Source organism: Coturnix japonica, chromosome 6 (genome assembly GCF_001577835.2).
Source record: "Coturnix japonica isolate 7356 chromosome 6, Coturnix japonica 2.1, whole genome shotgun sequence".
In the NCBI taxonomy this organism is placed as follows: Eukaryota; Metazoa; Chordata; class Aves; order Galliformes; family Phasianidae; genus Coturnix; species Coturnix japonica.
This window is the reverse complement of record NC_029521.1, coordinates 26276679-26304491: the sequence shown is the minus strand read 5'-3', so window position 1 is coordinate 26304491 and position 27813 is coordinate 26276679. Positions and strand designations below refer to the sequence as shown.

Sequence of the window (27813 nt, the reverse complement as noted above, 5' to 3'; positions counted from 1 at the left end):
ACGGGGGGCTGCGGCGCGTCGGGCCGGGCGGAGGGGCCGTGGGCCTGGGGATGACCTGGGGGCGGCGGGGAACCGGGCCGGGGGCGGCACGGGGCTGTGCCGGGAAGGGCGGCGGGGCCGGCCGAGAAACCGGGAGCCTTGTAGCGATGGAGTCACCCGCAGGGCTGCCTTGGGAGGGGGAGACCTGAGCGGTGGTCGGTGCCTCCTGAGAGAAGTGCTCACCCGGGGTCGGTGGCAGGTGCCTCCGCTGTAAGTGCCCTTACGCAGTAACTTGAAGACTTAGAGACTTTGTTTTGGTTATTGCTGCTGCGGAGAGCTTCAAAGATGATGCTGGCAGAGCAAGCCCAGAAGTGGTTCCCAACTCACGTGCAAGTCACGGTTCTTCAAGCCAAAGGTCTGAAGCCCAAAGGCAAAAGTGGCACCAACGATGCGTACACCATCATCCAGCTGGGCAAGGAGAAGTACTCCACCTCTGTAGCTGAGAAGACCCTGGATCCGGTCTGGAAGGAAGAGGCCTCCTTCGAGCTGCCTGGATTGCTGATGCAGGAGAACCCAGACAGATACATCCTGTACCTGATTGTCATGCACAGGTCACTGGTGGGGCTGGACAAGTTCCTGGGACAGGTGGCCGTAAATCTGAACGATGTTTTTGAGGACAAGCAAAGAAGGAAAACAGAGTAAGTGATAGTTGTTTCTTTGCTTTAACTGTGGCCTGTTTGCTTTGTACTTTGGAGGAGGGCAGAAATGGAAGTCTTGTTATCAAAGTATTTGGAAATGAAATTGGGACATTTCTATCTTCTATGGTGTTCAAAGCCCCAGGCACATACAGTTGTGTCATTAGGGACTGAGAAGTTCTCTGTAATCACAGCGGTTATTCTGCACAGGGTAGGGCGGTCAATACATGAACATTCTTTGACAGATTATTGTGTACAATGTGAACTCATTGCAATCTGTATTTCTAATGATTTTTTTTCTCCATCCGCTCAAGGCAATATCCCCATTCAACATGTGCCCCAGTTTGAACCATGCGTAAGATTCAGTCTCTCTTGAAGCCTGATGTCCTTCGTCCTAAAAATGCTTTTCATCAACACCTGCATCCAAGTGTCTTTAAATATTCTTTAATTTATGTTTTAGTGGCCACTGAACTGTGACTTATGAAGGCTTGCCACAGCAGTGCAGTGCTTTTCTGATCCTGATTAGTCCTAGGCCGTGATCCTTGCTATATCAGGCCTCTGCGGAGAAGACAGAAGAGAACGTGCTGCTGTTGTAGTAGCCTCCATCATTACATACAGAATCATCACAATTGTCATTTGCCAGCAAATTCTAACACTAGAATTCAAGAAAACAAAAAATAAAAGTATCACAGCAGTGTATTAGGCTGAACGGTAAATGTGTCAAACTGTTATGGGGTTTTTTTTGTGTATGTTTCTCAACTTAACTAGTAAAATGGTTAGCATCTCTGGTGAGGATATGGTTGCACAAAGATATTTGGTACCAGTGTAATTTATCCTTCAAAGTTTGTGGGAATAAACTGTATAGCTGTAAGTGTACTGTTTGTATGCCTGGTACTGTTTGTTGTAGGTAGATGTGGCCCACAGAAGTAGCACAAGAATAGCATGGAGACTTCTAGGCTAGTTGTGTGTAGACACAGGTATTCTGCAGTGGTTAAAAGTTAATGCCCAGGTGTCTTTACTTCTCTCCTCTAGAGGTTAATATCTCATCTGTTGAGTAGAAGGGATCCTGTGCCCAAACCTCAGCTGTTAAAACTGTATAAGTCTGGTATTTCTTGTGTTCGCTGTGGTGGGTTTACGGTAAGATGCTGGACTTTGCATCAAAGTGACTAAGACTCTGGCATCATTTATCTTTTGCTGACTGCGCTGTGCAGGCGTCAACCTCCAGCAGAGTCAGAGCAGACAGTTGGAGACAGCAGTCAGTGCAGCAGTATTAGCCAGATCATGCTGATCAGTGCCTGAAAGCCATCCCAAAACCTGGCTCTGCTTATGTGCGGTGGTGGTTGAGGTTGAAGGAGCACTGAAGGCAGGTCAAAGCAGTCTTTGGATTGCTTTTCTTTTTTTCTTTTTCTTTTTTTCCCCCCCTTTAATTTACTAGCAAAATGATATGTTCACACATATACAAGAGAGCAAAGCATCCTTACAGAGTCTCTTGTGGGTTTGTAGTGTGAACTAATATACTTTTTAATTGCTTATCTTTTTAATGGCAGGCCAACAGCAGTAGTTCTCTTTATGCAATATGTGGTAATGCCTGTAGCTTTAGGCTCTTAATTTCTGTTTACACTGGGTTCAAGAAGTTTCAGTGCTCTTTAGACATGGATCTTAAGTACTCTTTAATCATCAGTTGTAATTATCTTGCAAGTCAGTAGACAACTGCTTTAGGTTAAACACCTTACTGCTCTGCAGGAAAAAGGTGACTGAAGAACATAAAAACGCTACTAAAAGTAAAAACTTAGTCAACGTAGATGAAAATGTCTGTTCACAAGCTGGACGAAAATAAGTAAATTATTCATGTATTACTATGAATAATGTTTTCCTTTGGGAATCATACACTTAGCATCAATTTTACTAAAAGTGTTGCTGGAGTTCTTACAAAACCATCACAAAAAAGGTGTGACTGGCAGAATAGACGCAGTGCTTGTTGCAGTGAAGTAAATATGCAAAGCCTGTCAGTATGTTTTAATAGGAAGTTTTGTTTAGTGTGGTTTCATATGTGTTCTTTATTCTTTCTTTCTCTGAAGTGTGAGAGAAGAGCTCATGCTGCATGAATGTGAAGTGATGCCTCCCCAGGCTGCTACAGAACCTGCTGGGGCTCTCCGAGCTGCCCGTGAGCCATACTGCAGGAGGTTGGGCCCCCTTGGGAGGCTTTTACAAACAGCCTAAGACCTATTTTCAGAAGTTACTTGAGCATTTAAGATTAGAAATCTTATTAAAAGCTGATGGGTGTTGGACTTCTAGAGCCTAACAGCCCTACTTGTAAAAGTCTTATATATGTGTAAAAGAGTGGCTGGGTGGTTACTGGCAGCTTAGACAGCACATGCACTCTTACTGCCAGTTTAAATTCTTACGAGGTAGAGGCATTGAAAATCCACTTTTCCTATCAAGGTCTTTATGTGCTTTAGAAACCTAGGGGAAAAAAAAAAAGAAAGGGAAATTGTTTTGGAAAAAATTGTTCAGTCCTCCAGCATTCAGATGTTTTTGAGCAGTTACCATGGTTGTCCATTTCTAGTGCCTTCGTGCAGCACGTGGATGTTGTTGCTGTTTCTCATAAGCACTAGTTGGAGAGGTAGATACGGTATTTGTGTGTGTTAGGAGGGGCAGACTTTCAAAAATACATTCACGTGTATTTTTGCGATAAAAAACAAAATGCTCTTTCTCTTTTCCCTTTTTATTAAATCCTTTTTGATATAAAATATCCCTGGTCCTGAGTTGGCAATAAACAAAAGGTAATATATTGGAGCTGAAGAGCATCTAGCCGTGACTGCGCTATGGGAACTGAGATACCCAGTGCCTTTTAAGACCGAGTCCAATGTCTTTATTACTGAAGCATTCTGATGGTTGAAAGCTGTACTCATTGTTTCAGAAACACTAATCTGTTTTATTAAGCAATGTTTTTACTTTCAAATATGTTCAACAGGCTTGCGGTGTTATTAAATCCAGAGTTATTTTCTTATGTTGATGTAACCTTAACATTTCTTGCTTTGTTTGGGGATGAATGAGATCCAGTTATTTGATGAAGTGTCTATTGGTAATATTTCTACTTTTTAATATATTTAATAGCTTCCTCTTTCCAACACAGCTGTACATATGGTGCTGTAAGAGACAGACTTGAGAGTCACCGGGGTATTGCAAAAAAGATATTTAATATTCTGCACAATGCTGAATCCTGTCAGCAATTCCCCAGAGCTTTTTTAGTAAGGAGGTATGAGAAGTGAAGGCTACCAGCTGATTCTGAATTCCTAGAATTGAAGAGCGTGGGGTGTGTGACATCCAGCTTTTTGTGTTTTGTTTGATTTCACATTTTATAATTTGGAAGCAGTACATTTACAAACTCACTGCAACTTGAAAAACATATTGGAGAGAAATAGTCCTTCTTTCTCTATAAAATTTATTTGTTGTGTTACTTGTGACACCATAAGAGAAAGACTTCATACAGCAAAGTTTTTAGGCATAGGCCTTGTGGTAAGATTTGCACGTTGTGTATTCTAAGAAACTTGCTCTGGAACAAGATCTAATGAAACAAAGCAATGTATCTACTATAATTCAATAGGGAAAATTCTATATGCATCCTTGAAATTGGTGTTTTTTCAATTTCTTAAAAGTGAAAACTCTTGGAGCAGTTAGATGCAGATGTGGCTCAGATGGTCAGTCGTTAGGTTTCTTCCTGAGACCTCAGCCAAAGCATGTGCAGGATCCCAGCTTATTTCTTCTTTGTCTTGGTGGAAGAAGCGCCATCACCCTGTGGTATCTCCGTAGGTGTGTGTCTGGCGACTCTGCTTGTAGTTAGAAATGGGCAGGCTCTTTAACTTACTCCGTTCTTTTCTCCTGAGTTGAAAGCTAGGTCCAGATGCTGGGAGTTTTTACTGAGCTGTTTTTAACTATTTGAAAAGCGTGGGAGATATGGCTTTATTGAAGATACACTGAGCACAATGTTTCTGATCTTAGATTTCTGCCATCTTTTAATTGCTTGCAGGAGAGTCCTATGGCTTTTTTTCCTCTTTTGATTGGTAAATACATTTTGTTTTTTGTCTGGTGTTCTGGAATAAATGCACCTCTTCTGCTTTTGCGGTTGAAATTTCAATGACGTTAAATTAATCTGTTGTTTTAAAGCACATATTTGTGAAACAATATGTATCTGTAATTATTTCAATTCAGTTATTATTCATCATTTCCTTAGTACTGCTGATGATTGAACAATGCTTAACACCAAGCAAGATTTTCAATTTCCATAGAGCAAAAAATAGCCATTTAGTGTTGTGTTGTAATTTACTGCAGTACTTTTCAGTAGCTTTTCTTAATGAGTGTGCTCAGTATTTTTTTCTCTTGCGTGCTAATGTGCCCAGCAATAGAAAGTCATTTCTGCTTGCTTTTACCACGTTGCTACTTATTTTGTCAGCGCTCACTTGGTCCTTGTTGCCCTCTAACTCCACCCTGTTTATTGCCCATTCCTTTGCTGGTTTTCTTGGAGAGCTAATTTTATTCCACGTTCAGCTGATGCAAGATGCAGCGCTGCTCTGGAATGCATAGGGAGGCAGGCAGTGGTAGTTATTGCTTCTTACAGAAGTTTTGTTGGAGGACTTCTTTGATTTGTGGCTTAATTCCTCCTATCCCTGGTTTCTGTAATACCGCAGCCTCCCCTTCTCACCTCCAGATTGCAGCAGTGTTGATAAAAATATTTATTTGAGCATAATACAGTAAAGGAATCTTGGCCTTATCGAAGACGTTTATCCTCTGCGTACATCAGTCATATAAAATAATCACAAGCAACTCATGAAATGAATAAAAAAAGCCCAAGGAGTGAACTGATCAATACCGCTCTATTGTAAGCACTTTTCCTTATGAGTGCTGAGCTTCCAGAAAGGTTTGGAAACGTTGTGACTTACACCAAATTAATGTGAATTCCTTCTTGGCAGCCCCCCCCCCCCATTACACAGAAAGGCTCCCCTTCGATCGCCTCTGTCCGCATCCATAGCAGCAGAAGCAGGAGTGGGTGGCTTCAAATGCAACTTGAGTGATGAGTAAGCAAACAGCTGCTGATAAACAGGTTGTCACAGGCTCATTGCTTGCTGATGAACAGCGCTTTTTAAAAATCAATACACAAGAAATAATCCACAGAGATAATGAACAGCCTGGATGGTCCATACAGGTTTGATCTGCTGCTTTCACAGCAGTGCTTAGGGAATGAAACAAAAAGAGAAGGGAAGTTAGTAGTGGGGGACAGAGGAAAGGTGGTTACAAAGAAAAGCAGAAAGTAGAGCCTGGTTGTACCTTTATGAGATTATAGCAGTGTTCTAAAGTGATTTAGCAGTATTCCCAGCATTTACATTTAGGCAACAAATGTGAGCGTATACACTGAATAAGTCATAATTCTGACTCAGAGGCTGAGTGCCATCTGGATTGAAATGCTTGCGCTCCATTTTCTGCGCACACACATGCTTACACAAAGCTGCAGTAAGTGGCCTTAATTCTCATCACTTCAGTTCCTTTGTTTCTAAAATAAAAGTTTTCACATGTAGCTTTTAAGCAAAGTATTCGCTAGTGTAAATGAAGACCACATAATTACTTTGATTCCAGCTGATGTTAGTGAGCCCCTCAGTAAAAGCATTGTGATGTGTGTCAGTTCCCATATGTTTTATGATGTTAAATGTCAGTCTGTAATATTTATTTTTAAACTCTACTTTGTATATCTCATTTCATTTGGCTTCCAGAAAGTAATAATATTCATCTTTGTGAATGTCATCACTTATCTTAATAAGTAATCCATTCTCTTCTTCATTTCCCCTCATACACTGTGTTTGCCATTTTCCTACTTTTCCACCTCTTTGGCCAGTGTCTTGATATGGTACCTAATCGAATTACTGGGGAAAAAAATAGTTTATGAATTTTTAATTTAAATTAATTTGCTGCTAATGAGTATGTTAGATGATTCTCGGCTTTGAGTGTTGTTTTTCTAACCATTAGCTGGATAAATCTAACATTTACGTTAGTGGGATTTTGTGAAGTAAGTCTTCAGTGTACCTAATTTGAATGTACATAATCTAACGTGAAGTAGCAGTTCTTTCCCATGACAGCTGATGTTCCTATTCACTCATTGGGATTTTGATGATCATTTTAGGGGTGATTTGATAAGTACTTGTTGACCTCCTTGTAACTGCATAGCAGAATTGCTTAGCAGATCAGGCTGCTGGTTTTAGCTATAATATCAAAGTTAGCAGCCTTGTAGGTGCTTTGATTGCTTGGCTTTTTGCAGAGTTCATTTGGTGATTTGGGAATTAAAATCAGGATTTTTGCAAGAAATCTTTGAGTGTAACCTAAACATTTCAGCAAAATGCAATTAGATCAACTCAGTAGGTGTTTACGGAGTGAAGGCAGAAGAATGTATTTGAAAAGCAGTGAAATGAGGGAGAAAATTCCTCTGTTAGTTCACCTCTTTGGCATTGGCAAAGAAACTGAGTCAGAAGGTCCTGCCAGCAAGCAGAGTGAGTTTATATTATACCTAATAAAATAAAAATGATCAGAAACCTGTGCAAGAGAGGGAAAGCCCATCAGCGCACTCAAAGCCATATGAGAAAAAGAAGCAATGGTTGTTCTAATGGAAACCATAGGAAAAAAAGTAGAAATCAGAGGGTGTATGGACGTTGTCCTACAGTACACTAGAAGGTGAGAGCAAGCTGTACGGATGTGATTCAGAAGGCAGTAGGGCTCCCTTTGAAGTTAGGAAAATTTGCCAGACTTTGTACAAGGTCTGTTTAAATAAAGACTGTCTGCAAGACTGGATGTAATATTTGGTTATTAAATAAAGGGGCATCTGCTCTCATAAAAGCCACCCTGTTGGGTTTTTTTTGTGCATGTTATTGGCTATTTTCCTACTTTGTGCAGGCTTTCTATAGAATAAGCTTATGGCAGCCTGACAAATGGAGTATTTATTGTGGCTAAAAGTACTGTAAACAAAACCAAAATAGCAAGTTTTATTGGCATTTATAATACATTACAATTTTTTAAATTGGCAGCGGTGTAGTGGAATTTAGTATTTTGGGACCCAAATGTTATCTGAAAACAGTGGACTTCATTTTCCAATTCTTTTTCTATTATGTACAGTACTGTTGTTCTATTTGTTGCTCACGCCCATGTGTTGTAGAAACAGATTCTAATAAGAAACATTTACAGACTCGGTTACTCGCTGATGTGCAGCTCCACGCAAATGCGTTCCTTGCATTTGTTTTCTTCTGTTTATAAATAATAATTATTATTATTTGTCATTGAATTTGATGAAAATCATTGAGAGTGCTTCTCATATTGCCTTGTATGAGCAGGAGCTTATGGACCATCCATTGTAAGTGATTCAAGATAAAATCTCCAGTGTAACAAAAGAACCCCACCTTCTTTACTTGCCTATAACGATTAAATATATGTGTTTTATACAAAGACCTAACCCGGCAATCATTCTTCAAAGAGAAATTCCTCTGAAGTCCAGAGGAATTTTGCTAAAAGAATTCATGATTCAATTCTGTTGGAATCAGAAGTAGTTTAGAATATGGTACCACCCCATGTAGGATCCAGTCCCTTACAAGTCTCCACTGTCTTATTAAAGTTAGAAGAGTTACTTTGTTTTCCCAGCTGAACTCCTCTTATTGTGAAGTCCTTCAGAGTCTGCTTGGAAAATAGATGTACAAACATCAGAAGGCAATGTAGTTTTTGTGTATGGAAGTTCTGCAGCCCTGGTAAATATCAAAGTAGCATGTGTGGATACGTCATTAAGAAGGAAGTTTTGATAGTAACATGGAGTTGTTAATTCATGCTAAGAATGCCAATAATTGGGTTAAATTTGGTTTTAAATGAAAAGTCTTTCTTCAACATAGCAAAATCTTAAGAAGCTGTCGATATTGTTTTAAATCAAGTTAACCAGTGTCAAACATCAGTTTGATGTTTCTGTAATTCCTAACTAGAATCATGAAAATTCATAAATCTTATCAGAGATACAGTATGAACGTTTAAGAGATATGAGAGAAGGGAAAGGGAATCCATTTCTGTACATTGCAGGGTGAGCTAAGAAATTTCAGTGTCAAAAAATGAAGTCCTCTCTGCCTGTTAAGCCTTCTGAAACACCCATAAGCCTTATTTATATTTAGGGACTGTGTAAGCAATGCTGCACACTGAGAACTTGCTCAGTGTTTTTTGGTGGTTGTTTTTTTTGTTACTTTTCACACAGACCAGATGAATTTGGAAATTTATAAGCAAGGGCTTCCTTGTTATGTTTGTGGGTTTTTTGTTGTGTTTTTTTTTTTTCATTGCTATTTTTTTTTTCCTTAAAGCAAGTATAAGAACGTATTTTCTTTTAAACAAAGTAGTCTTTCCATTTTTATGTGTGGGTGTGATATTGTTTTGAAAAAAAAAAAAGATTTACTCTTGATTTTGTTGTGTATGTTTCCTTTAAAGACTCTATAGATGAATTAAGGAGTTTCTGGAATCAGTTACCAAGAAGTGAAATCTTAGTAAGTAAAATGAAAAACAATCCCGTCTTCTTCAGACTGTTAACATTTAGGTTTTGCATTTCACATAAAATACATAAATGAAGTTATCTCACAACAGAAGGAAAACTATCTTCCTAAAAGTTGAATCGGCCTTCACTGATCTCCAGCCTTTTTGAATTTGTTGATCTCTTGGCCTGGGGTCAGTGTCAGGATGGAAGTTGTCTGATATTTCCTAATTACTCTGCTTTGGAGTGGCATATAAAACTTCTTGGGTATCACAAGGTAACAAAGTCACAACGCTGCTTATCCTTTCGTTATTTCTTTGGAAGGTCACCTTTGTCAACACAAAAAAAGGATATATCTCCCTGAAAACTTGATTTCTTCTGTCACCTTTAAATATATTTATGAAATCTGAAAGGAAATTGAGGGCTATTTTTCTCCTTCCCTGACCTTGTTTTGTGTATTTGACAGTATTGAATAATGTATGTATAACTGCATAATCAATTTTGCATCTGTGTTGATAGGCAATTTCATTTCTTAGTCTCCAGTTCAAAAGTTACTTCATCATGATAATGTACTCTTGTGTTGGTGTGTGTGCATGCATTTCTACTGACTGTGCTCCCAGGAGTGGTAAAGCAGTAACAGGAGGGTGTTGCTACTTCATATTTAGCTGAGCCATTTTACTCATCTAACTTATGTAATCAGAGAGCTAGAAATATGAGTTAGAACCTGTTAGATACTTTCTAAATTAGTAATTTCATAAAATTTATAAGAGATTTTTCCAGGGCTTCTAATTCAGCATCACCTCGAGGCAGGTGGAAGAACTTGTCCTTTGGATGACTTGTCTTCCCCTCCCCAAACCTCTTCAGGAAGGTTGAGAAGTAGTGTTATTTCTTTTCCTTAATGATGCCAACCAATTAAATCATTTAATATTTTTCATGTGTGAGAAGAAGTATAAGAAAAGCTCTCATGTCCTCCAAAAGGAGAAAGAACAGCAATGAGAATATATACAGATGTGTTTAGAGCACTTCTGTGCAACTGGAAAATTGGAAGTGTGCCCTCGTGCCCCTTTTGAAATAGGAAGAAACTACTGATGATGAGTGGGGAGTAGGTCGGTCATTCACTTAGGTAAGGCTGTGGAGGAGGGACTGAGTCTTAATTCTACTGGTGAGTCCAGTAGACAGAAGAGCAAGGTGGGCAAGTAGTCAGACATCTGGTTAACGATAATGTCTTTGTTGAAACTGAGAAAACACATATCTTTTTGAAACAAGTGACCTCATCAGTTGGAGGTTTGGATCATGTTTGCAGAGCCTGTGGAGGTGTGATGAAGTAAATCCTACTGGTTACCTGCAGCAAAGGGCAGTGTCGGATACACTGATGCTGTTCTACCACTGGTGTTTGTGACTGAGGTTGCAGCTGCAAAACCAAAATGATGTTTGAGTGTAAATCATTCCAAGGTTTTGGATATTTCCTTTTTTGTTTGTGTAATAAATATTAGATACAAATTCTTTGTAAGCAGATGCGATCCCCTTAGCTTCAGTGAAGCTTAATATGCTTCCATTGAGTTGACTTGGATTCTTGAATTGAACAGAGCAGAGAGTTTCCTGCTTTCTAGTTATTGCATGTATCCTCTTTCAAAACCAAGTGTGGACCAAAAAGTTTTTCAATATTGGGAATATTTTGATTTTCAGTATGGAATTTGGCTTTCATATTTTTAATTATATAGCAAGACTTTAATCGACTAACTAGATTTTAATTGCAGGCCTCCAAAGAAAACAACTTAACTTGCTCTTTTTCTCATTTAAGGTGGTTTCCCCTAGAGTCCAGACAAGGAAAAAGAACCAAAGACAGAGGAGAAATAAAGGTCAATATTCAGTTTATGAGGAATAACATGACAGCAAGTATGTTCGATTTGTCAATGAAGGACAAAACCAAATCCCCTTTTGCTAAACTGAAAGACAAAATGAAGGGTCGAAAAAATGATGGGACATTTTCAGATACATCATCTGCAATCATTCCAAGTACTCACATACCTGATGCAAACGTAGAGGTGTGTAGTGGTGAAGTACAAATGAAATCAAAACCAAAAAAACCTTTCCTTTTGGGACCCCAGAGGCTATCTTCAGCTCATTCGATGTCAGATTTAACAGGATCACACGTCTCCTCAGAAAAATTAAAAGCCAGCACAGGTGGCTACTCTCATCTTTTCAAGCGTCAGCTAGAATCTTTTGGTTCAGTTGATGAAGGAGGTAAGTGAACTCTATCATGAACGTTACAATTATAATTCCCCACTTCTAGAGCATACAGAAGTCTGTTTCTTTATGAAGCAGTTATAAGGCCAAAAAATAATGAATTATTGCTGGCCTATTTTGTCTCTTCCACTAGTTGGAAGTAACATAAATGCCATTAAGAGAGTAAGAAATAACTTACATTGATCATAATGTATTATATTTTTTATTTTTCCTCATGTCCTCATTTGGGGAGTGTGTTGTAATGAAACATTGCATTCAAGCCGAATTCAAGGCAAAGTGATATAGTGTGAAGAATGTCTTTTTAAAAAGTTAAGAACTATCACCGAAGTTTTAAACCTAATTTATACAAATGAGTGAAAGTGCTTTGCATCACTCAAAGTTTTTAGGCAATAGATTACTGTCACTTTCTGGAATGCCACACTAGCTACAGCTGTATTCCTTCTAGAACTTAGTTCTTATGCAGAAAATTAAAAAGAAAAAAAGGCTGTAGTTTATTCTTTAAACACATCAATATCATGAAGACAATGCCAGAGCTGTTGATATTTTAAATGTAGATTTGTTAGTCAAGGGTGCTTCAGGCTAAAACTCGCTTTCAGACCTTCCATACCAAAGCTAAAATGGTTTCTCTGTGTGTTATAAGCTATGCTGTAGCATCTCATTGATAATGTACTAATGGCAGATTGTTTGCAGGGAGTGTAAAATCTCCGCATAGGAGGACATTAAGTATTGATACTTCTAAAATGAACCAATTGGACAGCACAGCTGATGAAACTGCGCTGGAAGCACAAAATGACCCATTTACCAACGTGAGTGCTTCATTACCCCAAAAATTCGCTACACTGCCAAGACAGAAGAATCCATTTGAAGAAAGCCCAGCAACGTGGGATCAAAACATAAGTCTGTTTTCCAAACCTGTTGAAATCAAAAAGGAAATTAGAAAAGAGAAAAAAGAGAAAGTTAGTCTTTTTGAAAGAGTGACTGGCAAAAAAGATAGCAGGAGGTCAGATAAACTTAGCAATGGGGGATCAGAGAGCTCCACTGACTTGAAATCACCGAGTGCGTTTGGTGAAACTCATCAGGAGAGTTTTGATTATGAGTCAACTAATCCGTTCATGACAAGCTTCAAGCCTACAAGCATCTTGCCATCTTCAAGGTAGGTTTTGGCTGCATTTTGATTTGCTATCTTGAACATGTTATATAAATCAAAGTCTGAAGAGTTGAGGGGTGTAGTCTTTGTTTTCCAAACTATCAATAAGAATTTAACGATTTTTGTTGTTGCTAAGTAACATTTATGAACCTTTAATGTAATTTAACCTTTTCATTCTATATTTTATTTAGAAGTTACATTTATATTAGTAAATGTATTATTACTGTGACTCTTGGGTTTGCATATGCGGAAAACCTTGTGTAATAGCTAGCAATGAACTACCTTCAGTCCAAGGCAAGGTTTTAAAGGGTGAAGTTTTAATTGTTAGAGTATGATGGAACAGAATAAATGAAAGGTTTGAGCAATGAAAGCAAATGCTTTGGAAAGAATGGGCGTAGATTCTATATATTGAAGCACAAGAACTAGAGACCATTCTGTTTCTAAATGAGAGCATCTGCCTGGCCCTTATCCTGCCTGGAATCATTTGCCTCACTGTAGCTTTCCTGAGTTCATGTGTATTCAAGGCTATATACCAGGCAGCAGTTTATATGCTAAACAAAATGACTTGAGTTACAGGAGTTAATAAGAAACTTTGATTAAAATTATTTATTTTAATCTTTGTTTGCTTATCAACAATTTACATGTTTTCCTTAAATTAACATATATATATATGTGTATATATATATATATATATATATATACACTTCTGTTTAAATCTTCAAATCACTTTCTCAACAAAACTAATCTTGGTTGTGGATTTAGTAAACTGAAATGGACCAACTGTAGAAAAGATTAGTTGTCTACAAGCTCGTACAGACTTCAGTGACTCATCTTCTTATTGCCTCCTACAAGTCAAGCCAATTCTACTGTCTTAAATAAAGTATTTTCAGCCAGAGTCTGAGAATATTATTTATTTAATAAAGGATTTCTCTAGATTAAAGTGAGGTTAGGATGTAGCTTGCTTTGTCAGAAGTTAAACTTTCATTTAAATAATCTCCTTTAAGCAGAACTAATTTAAATAACAATTAAAATTACATAGCATTTAATATTTTTTTAAAATGAAAAAATGTGTTCGGGCAGATGCTAGATATCAGTAGTGAAATCTTTTGAAGTTCTTGAATGCAACAGATCTTGATAAATATAAATCTTAAACAACGATCACGATGGACTTGTTTTTTCTTTGTTTTGTAATTAAAAAGCTCATCACAGTGCCCATTCAGAAGGGTTCTGGTCTTTCGTTCCCTCTTCTTGTGTGAGTCTCTTTTACTAGTTCTTGACTTTTATGTAAACATAACTACTTGTCTTATCAAAAGTTTTTGCTATTTCCAAAAAGCCAACAGTAGAAAACATTATGACCATTTTTATAAGTCAGCTACTCTGGAATAGTATATATCATGCAATAATTTATGTTATGAGCTTTTATATCCCCCGCTATTATGGTCTATGAGCATCTTTAGAAAGAAAAAAAAAGTTCATTTTCTTTTGTATGTATCTTGAACAATTTCTTTTGAAGCAGAAACTAATTCAAAATGTGCATATTTAATAAGTTTACAGTTTAAGTTTACCTTTTATCTGCAGAGGATTTGTTGAATAGGATCCACTTTTAATTTTTGGAGTTAGTAATACTGTGAGGAAAGAAGTGTATAAAGCTGTGAGCACAAAATAAATGAGGGTGAGTAACAAATTCAGCATGCAGGAAGCACACACAGGGAATTTGGATTCTGTGTTTCTGTTTATTTACCCAGCATGCTATTAAGCTTTTTGATGGGTACTATCTTGCAAGTAAAACAGGCAGCACGTTTTAGTGAGGTGTGTCCAAAATCAGTGGTCTGGGGTGGATGAGGAGTTTGCTTTGCAGTTCATCTCCCAGTTATCCCCCTATGTAGCTATGCCTTGCTGTGATTGATGGAATGGTCATGGATCCCTGTCTGATGAAATGGAACAGGAAGATGTGTGGTTAGGCCATAGGGCCAAGCTGAGGCTAGTAGTACAAACTGGAGGAAGAAAACAAGAAAATTCCATACACTCCCAATAGACCTCTTCATCCCAAAACCCACAAACCACTAAACCAACCAGTCCAGGTCAGTAATACGTATAAATAGATTAATTAAAAGTCTTTTAATATATATTTATACCTCAGGTCAGCCACAGGAGACTTGTTTGGATTTTTTTTTTTCCCTCTATCAGCTAGTTAATAAGATCTCCCAGGGTTTATACAACCTCATGATGTAATCCAGTCGTTAAGAACTGTCACTACGTGTTTACCTTAAATTGAAGGAGGTCTCAGATTGGAGACACCTATGTACCTCTTGTCTTTCTTTTTTGTTCTCATTTAGTTTCAATGATTCTTCTCTACTGGATCCTTTTGTCCTTTCTTTGCATTATTGTCTCCCTGCATAGCTGGGATCTTAGAACCTATGGACCAACCTTACCTGTCTTTGTAATAATAAACATTTCAGCAGTCACCTCTTTTAATCAGCATGCTGATAGTCAGCATCATCATTAGATGCTCCTTCTGCTACTTGTATCATTTCTAGATTTGCTTTCCTTTTTAATTATTATTTTTATCAAGGTCAGTTTGGTTAACTGCTTTAGGACATCTGATGTTTGACTTTGCCTAGCTAATATTCTCTTTAGAGCAAGGTGACGCATTTTAGGTTAGGAATCAGTGGATGTAGGCATGCATTCCTTTCTGCAAAATGGCTGTGGTGGAGGGACAGATTGGGTGTTTGGTGGGCAGCAGCATCTCCAATCACTGTAATTAGATTTGCTAGGAGTCAAAGCTCCCAGCTTTCTTGTGGGAGACAATTCTTCCAGTCTTCACATGCAGAAGAAAGCAGACTGTCAAATGGTTGTAAACAGGTAAAAGGATGAGGTTGTGTTTTAATGCACAGGTAAGAAACCCCAATTCTTTCCAAGATGGGAAGAAAATATATGGATTCTTCTGTTGCTGGCTGCATGGTCATGCATGTCTTGATCCTGATATCTCCATACAGTGAATAACACTGTAAAGCAGCTTTTCAGCAAGTTTGTTGGGTCTTGGGTCTTGCCTCAAGTCCATCTGAGTTGGTTGGATAGTCTTGATTGAGCAACAATTATGTTCAGAGCTGCAGCTCATAACATCACTGACTGCAGGCTGGGGGAGCTTCCCAGCAGAGCTTAACATTATCTTTAAACACATTCACGAACAATTAATTTTATTGTCTTGGCTTTCAAGTGGTTAATTTGCAGTCAGTAGCCACGTGGATTTTGTATTTAACACAGTTACAGAAATTGACAGTGATCCTTGCAAACAAAGATTTGTTTTATTTGCAGTGACCAAACCTTATGCATCGTTTCTCAGAAATTGTTTATGTTTAGGAAAATACACTACAGTAGGCTAATAAACTGATGTGAAAATTTCTCAATTTACACCACTTGACAAGTGCTAAGAGAAAAGCATCTTTAATTTTAATGTGTTATTAGGACCTTTTTAGAGAGATTGGACAAGTTATTAACAAGGTCCACTGAGACAGGAGACGGGTAATTAACAAGACCTACAGAAAGGGAGTTTAGGTAATTAACAAGATCTTAGGCACTGGACACAGGGAAACAAATAATCCAATATTTAAAGCTGAAAGGTTGTTACTAGTCTGATCAAATTCCAGATCTGGGAATCTGGATTGATAGGTGTGAGCTCTCTACAAAGCATTATATGTAGTGTGTCTCTGTGTGTCTTATATATATGCATGTGTGCAAGAGTAAAGATAAATTGTTAGTACAATAGCCTGAACATCAAAGATAAATGTCTGCTAAATAGTGTTGGTGTTGCTTGTTACGTATGATGGACGTGGTTACTGGACACAACTCCATTGGAATGAACCCCAGCAGTGGCTCTAATGGCTGTGCAGTCCCTCAGCTGCACAAAGTAGTCACCCTTTCCCAGAGCACAATGCACATCACTACTTCTGGGTTCGTTTTGTATACCCTATTTAGTCATGTTGATCTCTAGCAAATTCATTGCTGTGCTTGCTAGAGCAGTGAAGTCTGTTCTGACACTTGGGCACATATTTCTCTTATTAAAATAATAATTACATCAGGTGAACTACACTCTTTTCAGAATTTTGTTTTATCTTTTCAAGATTAGAAGCTTTTGTTTTTAAGTTCACCACTGGAATTGAACTTCCCATGTTTCTAGTCATTTGTGACCATTGCTAGATAGAATTTTGATGGATTATGGCAGCTCATTAATTATTACTTAGACTATTAGTATTTATTAATTTATTAAAGCAAATATAATACTGGTATATGAGAGGAAACAGGAATCTACAAAACAAAGAGGTTGGGTTGAAGCAGTTGATTCCTGGAGAGAGCTCATTGAAATACCTAGTATTTCCACAATTAGTATTATTAGTACTTACTATTATTTTCCTGCTGACTTCACCACCAATCACTTCTTATTAGATTCTAAGTCTGTTTCAGGAATGCTGTTGTAGAAGTTCTTCCTGCTGAATAACAAGACATTTTTAACCTTTAATTTTCTGTTGGTGCACATTAAGCTGTGTGAAATCATCTTGAATGGCTTTGAGGCATATCATCTGTCACAATGGGGAGTGTGCTGCTGGTTCTGTTTGCTTTAAAAATAATACTGAATAGTTAGATCCATTTTCTTTATTAGTAAATGCAGAAGCAAGTTAAAACTGAGGGGTTTTTTTTGTTGTTTGTTTATGGGGATTTTTAGTTTGTTCTGTTTCTTTTTAGGACCTAAGAATTAGTGCTATTTCTTTAAGCGTTCAAAGTCACTTTCTTAATTTTCAATACACAGTTGTACCTCAGGGTCATTGTTGTTTTTGGTTGGCTCACACATCTCTATAAGTAGAGTCTTCTTGTGGAGGTGCTGGCACAGCCTTCAGTGTAGAGGATTCTTAGTGGTCTCCCGAGGACAAATAATTCATCATTTCTTTAGGCGTAGCGCAGCTGCCTAATAAAAGCAGAAATATTCAAATGCTTTACAATGCTAACTTTTATGTGAAACTGTTTTTGTTTATGAACGTTGTTGAACATGAACGTTCTGTTGAGCGCACTGTGTAGATCACTTTTGGATCTAGATGCCTCATAATGAGTGAACTTACATGAGTAGTGAACCCAGCAGTCTGTAAGTACAAGTTCCATTATTGAAAGATACTTAAATATTTGCAAGCAGAGGTCTGGCCATCTGATAGAGCTCACAAATGCAGCCCTGCACACCTCCAGGTCCCTGGTCTGTCTCCAGTAACCTTAGAACCAGCTGCCAGCTTGCCGTGGGTCCCAATTCATGATGTTCAAAATGAAGTTATTTACATGTGTACACAGATTAAGGATCCAACATACCATTTTATATCTGCTTCTCAGTTTCCTCACAGATTCGTGAGTGTCTTCATCGTGTCAGTTGTGCTTTTATATCATCTTTAATTTATTTAATGCATCAGGAAAAAAAAAACAACACACAGAAAAGCACTTTTGAGATCCATGTCATTTCAGGCCAAACAATCCAATCTCAAAGTGCTTAGGATGTATTGTTTAAGTACTGTCATCTTGTGTTGCTGCTAGTCTTAGAAACAGCTTATTTGCTGCATACAATGAGGAATGTTCAACATTTCAGGTTTGCTTTGCTTCTGCTTTCTTCAGCTCTCATTCAGCGTCCACTTCTGTTTCCGTGCATGAGAAGGCAGAGTGATACCGCATTTGAGCGTGAAGAATACTGCCTTCTAACGCCTGGCTGCTTAATATGATAGAACAGATGAAAACCAGTATATAAAAAATTAGATTGTTTATTGATAAGCATGTTAATGGATTTAATTATTCCCATTACAGAAAGCATTGGCTTTATGTGTGATGTTGGTCTGGTCAGAGATTTTTTTTACCATTGCTAGCCATTGTAAAATTAGTACAATTCTTCCTAACAAGCTTATGTGACTTTTTTTGTTTGTTTTTTTTGTTAAGTTTCAAGTTTTCTGTCTGATCACTGCTGCACTTATGGTGGTCTTACTGCACTACATTTGAGGTGTCCTGGAAGTGCAGGTTGACCAGGATTTATGGGACTTCTTCACGGAGCCTGCTGCTATCAGGAAGGCTCCAGAGTGCAGCAGTCTGCTCATGAACAGGTCGTTTCCAAAGGACTGTGTATAAAGAATGTGTATAGATTGGGATCAAATGGCTCGCAATAAAAGTGTATCTTACATTCAAAGTTTGGGGTTTTTAGTGCAGTTAACTCTTGGCATGGGACGTCATAGTAATATTAAGAAAATGGAGTGATAGCAACACAAAATGATATTCTCTTTGTGTCCTCGTGGGGCTGTGCAAACTCCAGAAGGCCTTGGAACACATCTTGACAGCAGGACAATTTATGTAGTGAAGTGTCTTAAGTGATGTTCCCCAGAATCTGATTGGGAAATAAATGGTAATGTGCTTGCTCAGCTGCCAGACATGACAGTCATTCCTTCTCAGAGTATAAAGTGATGTCTGCATTGCCAGACACAGCAGGCTAATAATATTCTTTGGAAAACTAAGTATCTGAGTTTCATTAACTGTATGCGATTTTATTCATTTCTTTTGTTTTTCTATTACTTTGGTAATAACTTAAACTGCATCCTAATATTTCAGATTTCTGGTGTGTGTTGTGATAAACCAAAGAAAGATTCATAAGCAATATAATAAGAATTGTAAGTGCAAAGACCAAGAAGTAAGAAGGGGAAGAATTTTTAGACTCTGATAGAAAATCATGGTACAGCTTTGCTAATTACCTGTACAGAGATGTTCTGTAGTAGTCATGAAGTAATCATCCAAAACACCGTGCAGAATCAGTTATAGTATGTTTGTAAACCCCAGAAATTCTAACAAGCTTTTGCTGTTCAGTAAAAAAATGTTAAGAAACAATTGTAATAATAATAAAAAAGGACAGAATTTAGTTTGCTAAAAATATCTGATATGAAGGAACTCTTAAGGAAGATAATTGGATTCCCAGTTGAGTGAAATGAGGGCATGACTAACTTCTGTGCTGGACCAGGTAAGTCTGTTTTACCTCTGGTTGCTAGAGGGGATTCAGAAGCTGAGTGGCTCTCGTGTTCAACCAGTTTATAATCTCAGTGCAACTTGTTTCTGCATCCTCACGCTTGCTGATGTGATTTACCTCCTTGTATTAGTTCCTGAATTTCTTAAAGGTGCTCAGAGTGAATGAGGATTCATGAGCCAGAGAAACCCAGTTGGACTTCAGTTCTCAGGGGCAGTTGGCAGAATGTTTGTTTGTTAGGAAAGAAACATCTTTTCACTTGTACGCTGAGCAAGTTTAGTGTGGGCATAATTGAGAAACAGTAATTACAGAATCCTGCCATGCCAGATTTTTACAGTCACTTTTACAGTGAACTGCTCTCTAAAAACAAAAAGATATTTATTTTTTTTTCTCAAGCTGTGAACATATTTTTATGCTTCCATAGCAAAAGATTCTTGCCAATTTATCAAGCCCTGGGGAAAAAACAGAGACAGGCCTATAACTAGGCTATGTGCTGGGATTGTTACACAGTTAAAATAAAAGACATGATTTCATATAGTTGCTTAAATTGATAAATTGAGAATGCTCTTACGGAGTCGATGGCTGCTGGAAAAATTGTAGAATCATAGAATTACAGAGGTTGGAGAAGACCTTAAAGATCATCAAGGTCAACTGCAGCCTAACCATGCTACCCTAACAGCCCTCCACTAAATCACCTCCCTAAGCACCACGTTTGTGCAGTTCATGTTCTGTAACGCTAGAGGTGTGTTTTCTGTAATCTCTAAGTAATCAAATGATCAAGTAAAGCAATAACATCAGGGATGTAACGTTGTGTTGAAATTTAAATTGGAAAAAAAGAAAACAAACTCTACTGTCATTAATTTCAATACACAGTATCTGCAACTCCCCCAACTGCATGCATTCATAATTTTACAGTATGCTCTTTCAAGGCATTACAGGGCTCTTGGACAGTGAGTTATGGGTGCAGCTGGGAGAGTCTGCAACGGCTCACGTTCACCTCGGGCTGGAGGAGCTGGCAGGAAACCCTGCAAGGCTCGGTGGGGCTGCGGAGCTCCCACGTTGGTTGGTTGGACAGGCTGACTTAAACATGCTGCATGCAATCCCAGCACCTGTTTCTTCCTGCCTCACTGAGAAGCAGTATATTTCTTCATATCTCTCTAAAATATGAGTATTCGTAGGGTTGGGGTTTTATTGGTGAATATTCTGTTTAATAAGTTTTTTTGTTGTTGGTTTTTTTAGCATTATTTTTTTTTTTTTGTAAGGATATTCAGATTACTTCATGTGAAACACACAGATGTGCTCTTTTGTAATTGCACTCGTAGTGTTACAGAAGTGACTGCTGAGTTTTTAGATGAAAATAAAAGATTAATCCATATTGCCAGTGATTTATATTTCTAATTTTGAAGCATAACTTTTCATAGGCAGAACTGTTCCTTTTAAGCAGCTGCTGTGTAAGGGAGTCCCAGAACTTATTGCACAGAAAGTCATTCAGCGCAATGAAAGATTTTGCTTTTTTAACCTTTCAGAAGCTCGCTTAGTTGAGCAGTCAGGCTGTATTATTCCATATCTTGTCTAACATGAGGAAACAGTCCCAAAAGAAAGATATCCCAAATTAACGCCACACTTCATTAAATAGAGACATTCTTGGTTTTCACCAAGCTAATTTGATCCAGTTCAGTTAACTCTTTTTTTTTTTTTTTTTTTCCCTGGGATCACAAAAGGCAGCCATGAATGAAGCAAGTTCATCATGTGTTTGACACATCAGTGTGAAACTAAAATGCAGACCATGAGGGAGGGTTCCTGCCTTTTTGCTTTTTAGACAATACCCGATGAATGCAGCCCATCATTCAAAACTATTCTCCAGCAAACTCCAGGCAGAGTGCTTCAGATCGCTGTTACAAACAGGTACAATGGGGGTTAGCCAGACCTCGATTCTCCAGACGCCTTTTTACTTCTGGTTGTGACTGTAATCCAATCTTCCTCTAATATCTTCAGTCTAGCAGATGGTTCTCTGAACTACTATATATGAAGGAAAGACTATTTTTGAAATGAAATAAAAGGACATAGTAAAACATCGGTTTGTATGCTGCATCTCTTCCATTTTTACGCCATGAAATATATGGCTTATAATTTCAGATATCAAAGAGTGATGGGCACAAGACACGTGCTTTTTACTTCAAGCTACCTTTAAAATTAAAAGTGTACAATTTGTACTTTCCAAATTATTTTTTCAACCATAGATTGCAGGGTTTTTTTTTGTTTGTTTTTGTTTTTTTTGTTTTTTACTAATTTGTCTTTATTCATGTATCAGCTTCTTGACTGTGGAATTAAACATTAGTTTTAGGCCATAGAGATTCTCTAGCCTGAAAAATAGGAAAGAAATGAGCTTCTGACTGCCTGTCATAGCATTTGCAGGAGCTTGTTACCAGTTTGGGTGCAGCCAGACCCAGAGATGTGTTTTCTTGAAGCTCTGTCAACAGATGCCACCCTTGACAGCCAATACATGCAACCTGAGTACATGGTAGTTTTTGTGATGTGAAAGAAAGATGCCTACTAAGGTGCTACTGAGGAATTACTATTAGTGAGTCATACCCAAATTCTGAGCACACTTTCTCTAAGACTCAGTTTTCTCTCAAAACTTGCTATAGCAACTATGTGAGCCATGGCAGCATTGCTAGGGTTAGACCAATCTGTAATATCTTTGTACTGCTTACTGTGAACATATATTAGAATGATATCAAAAATTGTGAATAGAGATATTCACATATTCACACAAATATGAAAGTTTGTATGAATTTCAAGGGTTGTCCTAGTTATTCTAAGTTTGACAAGTCAAGAAAATAAATGGTAATAATTACCTTGTGCAGCCAGTACTCTGAGTTCAGTAGTAATTTCTAGTAGAAGTTTTGGCCAAATAAGTGTACACAGTTGATGTTAGTTTGTTTTTCCTCCACAGTTTTAACGTGAATCCTTCTGGCACTGAGGACCTCAGGAAAACAATGGTAAGTTGTGGAGTGTTATGAAAAGCTGTCAGCAAATACAAACTAGCTGGTGCCCAATACAATATGAGCTACTATTCTTTTTTAATTTCTTATAAGGAAATGCTTGTTGCTTGTTTGTTTTGTCCCTGGAGGTGTTCAAGGCCAGGTTGGATGAAGCCAGGTCTAGTTTTAGATACGGAGGTTGGCAGCCCTGCCTGTGGCAGAAGGGTTGGAGCTTGATGAGCCTAGAGGGTCCCTTACAACCCAACCCAGTCTATGAGTCTATGATTTTTGTCTTGCCTTCTATCGCCTATTGCCTTCCAGAAAATCTAATTGGAAAATAAGAAAACTGAAATGAACTTGGAAATAAAGAAGAGTTTTATGCTTAATGTGTAAAATATTTGGATAACCTCTAGTATTACAATGTAGAAAAGAAAGGGAAAATTAGATCTGTACAGGGAGAGAAATAAGAAACACTGGGGTATGATGGATAGCTCTAGAGAAATGCAGTCAGGTGAGAGCCCTGCACTAGGCGGGTTCCATTAGCCATCATAACAGGTGTTTCCTTTCACCAGGCTCTGAGACTGGAGGACCATTTTTAGCTGGTTCATCCAAATGAAAGTAATGAGCTGATACGTGGTGAGATTCATAACAAAAATAATAAATGAGCAGCCTTGCAGAAACACTTAAAATAGAAATTAATACTAAAAGTTATTATTCAAAATACTCTTTTACTGTCAGAGTAGCTAAAAATGTGTACTAGGAAGAAAAGACAAAACAAACTCCACAGATGGTCTGTGCAGCATCTTTGGAAGAAAAATGTGGTTTTGCTCAAATTTATTCTGTGAATAGATCAAATCTTTAAGAGTGGGTTTGTTTTCAATCTTTACAATATATAGAAAACAAGTTTCACAGGGAAATATGACTTTGTACTATTTGCTTTTGGCTGGTTTATGTAAATGTCCTTTAATGATATTTGATGTTTTTATAAACACCCAAGATTTTTTTAATGCAAGTAACTGGTGGGAGATGTCAGCGTATATGAATGCTGCCTTTGATCAGATAGTAAACTGAATTCTACCAGGCGGTTACTTAATCTCTGACAAAACACATCAAAAAAAAAATTGATTTAACTTTGCAGCTATTGTCTGTAAAGTGGCCGTAATTACAGTTTCTATGTGCTTGCAAATGTGCTACTGGAAATTGTGTAATTTATTGCTGGTAAAAGCGCCGTTATGATTCTTTTTAAGAAATAATATGTGAATTGTTTTATTTAAAGGATTTAAAGGTGATAAAAGAAATCCTTGATGATTTTTCTTTCGGAACAGCAGCTATTCTAAATGTCAGCCGCAGGATTATGATGTGGTGCTCATTTAATACAAAATAAAATTAGGAGAAGAAACTACATCACAACCATAGTTTTGAATGAAACCATTTGAATATATATATTTTTAAATATTCCAGATTGCTTTCTGAGGTGTTTGAGGTAATTTATTATTGGGTTCTGCTGTAATAACCCTCACCAATTTATTGCATTTCTTCCTTGCGCATCGCATTGAGTAATTATGTTTGTGTGTCTCCTGCTCTGGTGCCAACACCTGTCTCTGACAGCACTGCTTAAGTGGGAGCAGTAGCCAGTTGAAAGGGCAGCGCGAGCTCTTTAAGGCCTAATTAAGAACTGAAAGGAGGATGAAGTAAGGAGGACAAAAGATGTGAAAGGAGTTTAGATTATATCCCCAGAGTAGAATTCCTCATTAGAACAATATGGAGACAATCAGAGATTGCCAGGCCATCGCTTTGATTTCTCTTCCTCCATCTCCTCTGGTTGTCAGTCTGCGCCCCAATAGGATCTTACAGCTGAGACAGCAAGCCCATTATTTGCAACACATTGTTCACTACTTTCCTACAAGATTAATGTTTTATATTTTTGGTGTCTTAATTTCATTAAGGGTATAGGTATTTAAGTACCATTTACTCAAACAAGACACTTATAATCCCTCCTACCTTTAACAGTATCTATTTCTAAACACAAAAAGCATTGTAGAATTTTCCTGTGTGTTTAATTTGATAAGCAACTCACACAGAAGATCTGTCGAGAGCATATGTATGGCAAAACATCTTTAAAGCATATGTATTGTACACAGTTTTCCAGTAAACTTTATATAATGATTGAAAACAACATTGCGTATTCCTCTTCCTTTGCCAAATCAGAAAATTAAGCAAACTCTGTATTTTTGTACATTGAAGTTTTAATTTATTTTCCAATGTGTAAGAAACACCCTAAACCCTTAGTTCTTTGAAGATAAAATTTAGCTTCCTTCTTATGAAAGATGATGTGCTAAAAATAGGATGACCACAAAGTGAAGTTATTTTCTCTTCTCTACTTTTTGGAAATCAATTAGTAACCAATTTATGGGTTTCATCAAGGTAGACATTTTTGTAAAATGGGACTTATTGATCATGTAAAATGCTGTAACTTGATATTAGAAGTTCAAAATAGTAAATACACCTACGTAAATGTGCTATTAATATCTCAAATGCAGTGAAAAATACTTAAAAGCACCTAATTTGAAGAGCTGCTATTAAAATCTAATTGATGAAGAGTGGCTGATTGATCTGTGGTACTTCAGCCTGTTTGCAGTGCACCATCTTTTCTTACTAGGCTTAACTGAAAACTCTGTGCACCTGCATATGTTAATGATTTGACATGCCAATGTGTCAGTATGGAGCCGTATGGGAAGAAACGATCTTTTTCTCAATTATAAATTGCCAAATGTATCATTATCTGGTTACTGAAGATCTCAGCTCTATCTCTTGACATAGAATAGGACATTGTAGTGTTTTGGTTCGCATGCTGACCTTTCTTACAGGGACCACTTTGCCCATCTTTGCTAATAACTGTATTCAGTGTCATCAGAAATTGATAGCAAAACACTGCTGTTTCCTCTGCTGCTTATTTCTGTGCCCTTCCTTCTTTGAAGGCAGCCGTGCAGAAAGGTGTTCTAGCAGTTCGCATTTCTGCCTTAAGCACTCTGGACTTCTTCACCTGAAATGTAAAATTGGAAATTGTAATGTATATTTCAGAGGCCAAGGCCTGGCAAGCTGCTGGCGACTAAAAATAGAATATGAAAGACAGATGAGGGCTGATGTCATTTAAAGCTAAGTAAATGTTTTGCTGTAATATTCTCTAAAGATGAGAACTCAGGAAAGTTTACGGTAGGGCTGGAATTCTCAGGGCTCTTTTTCTGCTGTAATTAACGTTACCTTATATTGGGTTTCCCAAATGGACCCGCTAACAATTTGTTGGGGTTACTGCTCAGGTGTTCACAAACTGTGTGCACATCTTCCCGAGAACAGCCTTTTTTTCCTTATGTGTTAGTGTGGGAAACATTTCAAACTGGGCAACGTATCGCCAGCTGTTTGCTCCAGGAGGGATATTACAGGGAAAAGCTCTAGAGTAAAAGGAGGAGGAATATAAGAAAAATGTCCTATGTCAGAGGTTTACATGAGAAATGTATTAAAAGCAACCTGTCAGCTTCTTTAGTTCAGAAAACTATTTAATTAAATCTGTTGGTTTTTGTTTTGTTTTCTTGTAGGATGGAAATCCTTTTGACACCACTGCAGGATACCGGAACCTCACCTACGAAGAGGTTTTGCAGGAGCTGCTGAAACATAAAGAGCAGCTTAAGAAGAAGGACACCCATATTCGTGAACTTGAGGATTACATTGATAATCTTCTTGTCCGAGTGATGGAAGAAACACCCAGTATTCTCAGAGTGCCATATGAACCTTCTCGAAAAGCTGGCAAATTCTCCAAAAGTTAAAATGGTGACACTGGGTGGTACTTTCTGCTGAATACATTCGTGGAAGGAAATAACATTTCAACATTTTGACTTCTTTTCATTCCTTTTTGTTCTAAAAAATTCCAAGCATTGGAAGGATGGGACTATGGCGTAGCTTTTTGTGTTGTTATTATTTGTTTTTATTAACTCCAAACACTAGCAGGTACTGCCAAAATGGTACTTCATTGGATTAGCTGAATAACTTTATTTTTCCTTTTTGAGAACAACTTTAGCTGCAGCATCTTTACTGTAGAGTAAATAACACACATGAATGCAGTGTCTGTGTGCACACTGTCCATGCCTTGTCAGCTGGGGTACCCTGTGCTGTTTTGAATGTTTTCTTGACTGATTAATATTATGCAAATATGTCAATTCTGGTATTAAGACATGCCAATTAAGGCCACTGTTTTCAAGCCAGTGTAGAACGCTTAACTAAATCTAAATGTGGCTTCTTGCAATGGAATGCAGTTTGTTTTACATGTAGTAGAGGAAAACAGTGATGCGCAATCTTTGTAGAGTAAATGCTATACTGTATACAGTATGCTTTTGTATGGCAATGTGAAAAATACCATGCCATTTCACTAATGGCACATGTGGGAATGAGTTAATTTACACTTAAATGCAGGTTTTTTGTGTATAATGATTGAACTTTGGTGGCGAGCTCATTACATGGGATTATTTTGCAGATCTTTTTGTATGAAGTTATTGCATGCTTTTTTTATATGTTGAAGTACTTTGAACAGTGTTAATAGAGTCAGAAGTAGGATGGGAGAAAAATTGGAATAAGGTAAGAATACTTTGCTCAGTCAAGGTCTGTACAGTAAAAATACAGGAAAAATGAACAGACTGACTTAAAAAGATGATAATTCTGAGAATATAGAACTGACTCAATTTAAGATTGAGTTTAAAATGATGTATCTCTTAAGTTTATTTAAACTTATGAGAACAAAATATAAGCTTTTAGAAATAGGCTGTGTTGCTGAAACATGACTGGGGTACCTTAGGTTTAATTTTATTTAAACTTTTTAAAAAGGTCTGTATTCGTTAAAAGTACTTTAAAAGTGGGTTCTCCTTAAGGCAGATGTAAGAATGTAGCAAATGTCTTCCTGATCAGTTAATAACTGTAAGATGACAGATGGAAAGGATATCTGTTATTCACTAAATTGGCTAAATATGGTGGTGAATTTATTAAGGGAAAATAGGAGAAGAATCCTTACAATATTAACGTAGGTAGGTTTTAATTTCCTTCATAAGAGCCTCAGTTGGATTTTCTATTGCTGTGAAACGGTAAGTATTTAAAAGAAAAAAAAAAAAAAAGGTACAGAGAATATTTTAGATTTGGATTTTCTTTTCTTCCCCCCC

General features: G+C 37.6%; 1 protein-coding gene across 2 annotated transcripts; it reads left to right on the top strand.

Annotated features, from left to right (window-relative positions):
• The first annotated feature begins 67 nt into the window (after positions 1-67).
• RAB11FIP2 (RAB11 family interacting protein 2) lies at positions 68-27804 on the top strand. Of its 2 annotated transcripts, XM_015867452.2 has the most exons (7): positions 68-677; positions 11009-11451; positions 12145-12607; positions 21448-21533; positions 22035-22149; positions 22585-22630; positions 26206-27804. In XM_015867452.2, the coding sequence occupies exons 1-7, from the start codon at positions 325-327 to the stop codon at positions 26431-26433; spliced, it is 1734 nt and encodes a 577-aa protein (XP_015722938.1). In that variant the 5' UTR covers positions 68-324; the 3' UTR covers positions 26434-27804. The 2 variants fall into 2 exon arrangements, with proteins under 2 accessions (XP_015722938.1, XP_015722940.1); XM_015867454.2 differs by lacking the exons at positions 21448-21533; positions 22035-22149 and having other exon boundaries at positions 325-677.
• Positions 27805-27813: the final 9 nt, after the last annotated feature.

Bases quoted from the DNA above. Each gene is read 5' to 3' on its own strand.
- RAB11FIP2 (XM_015867452.2), top strand. From the start codon at position 325: ATGATGCTGGCAGAGCAAGCCCAGAAGTGGTTCCCAACTCACGTGCAA. The intron at 678-11,008 runs GTAAGTGATAGT...TTCTCATTTAAG, and splicing joins AAGCAAAGAAGGAAAACAGA to GTGGTTTCCCCTAGAGTCCA. The intron at 12,608-21,447 runs GTAGGTTTTGGC...TTTGCTTTTTAG, and splicing joins AGCATCTTGCCATCTTCAAG to ACAATACCCGATGAATGCAG.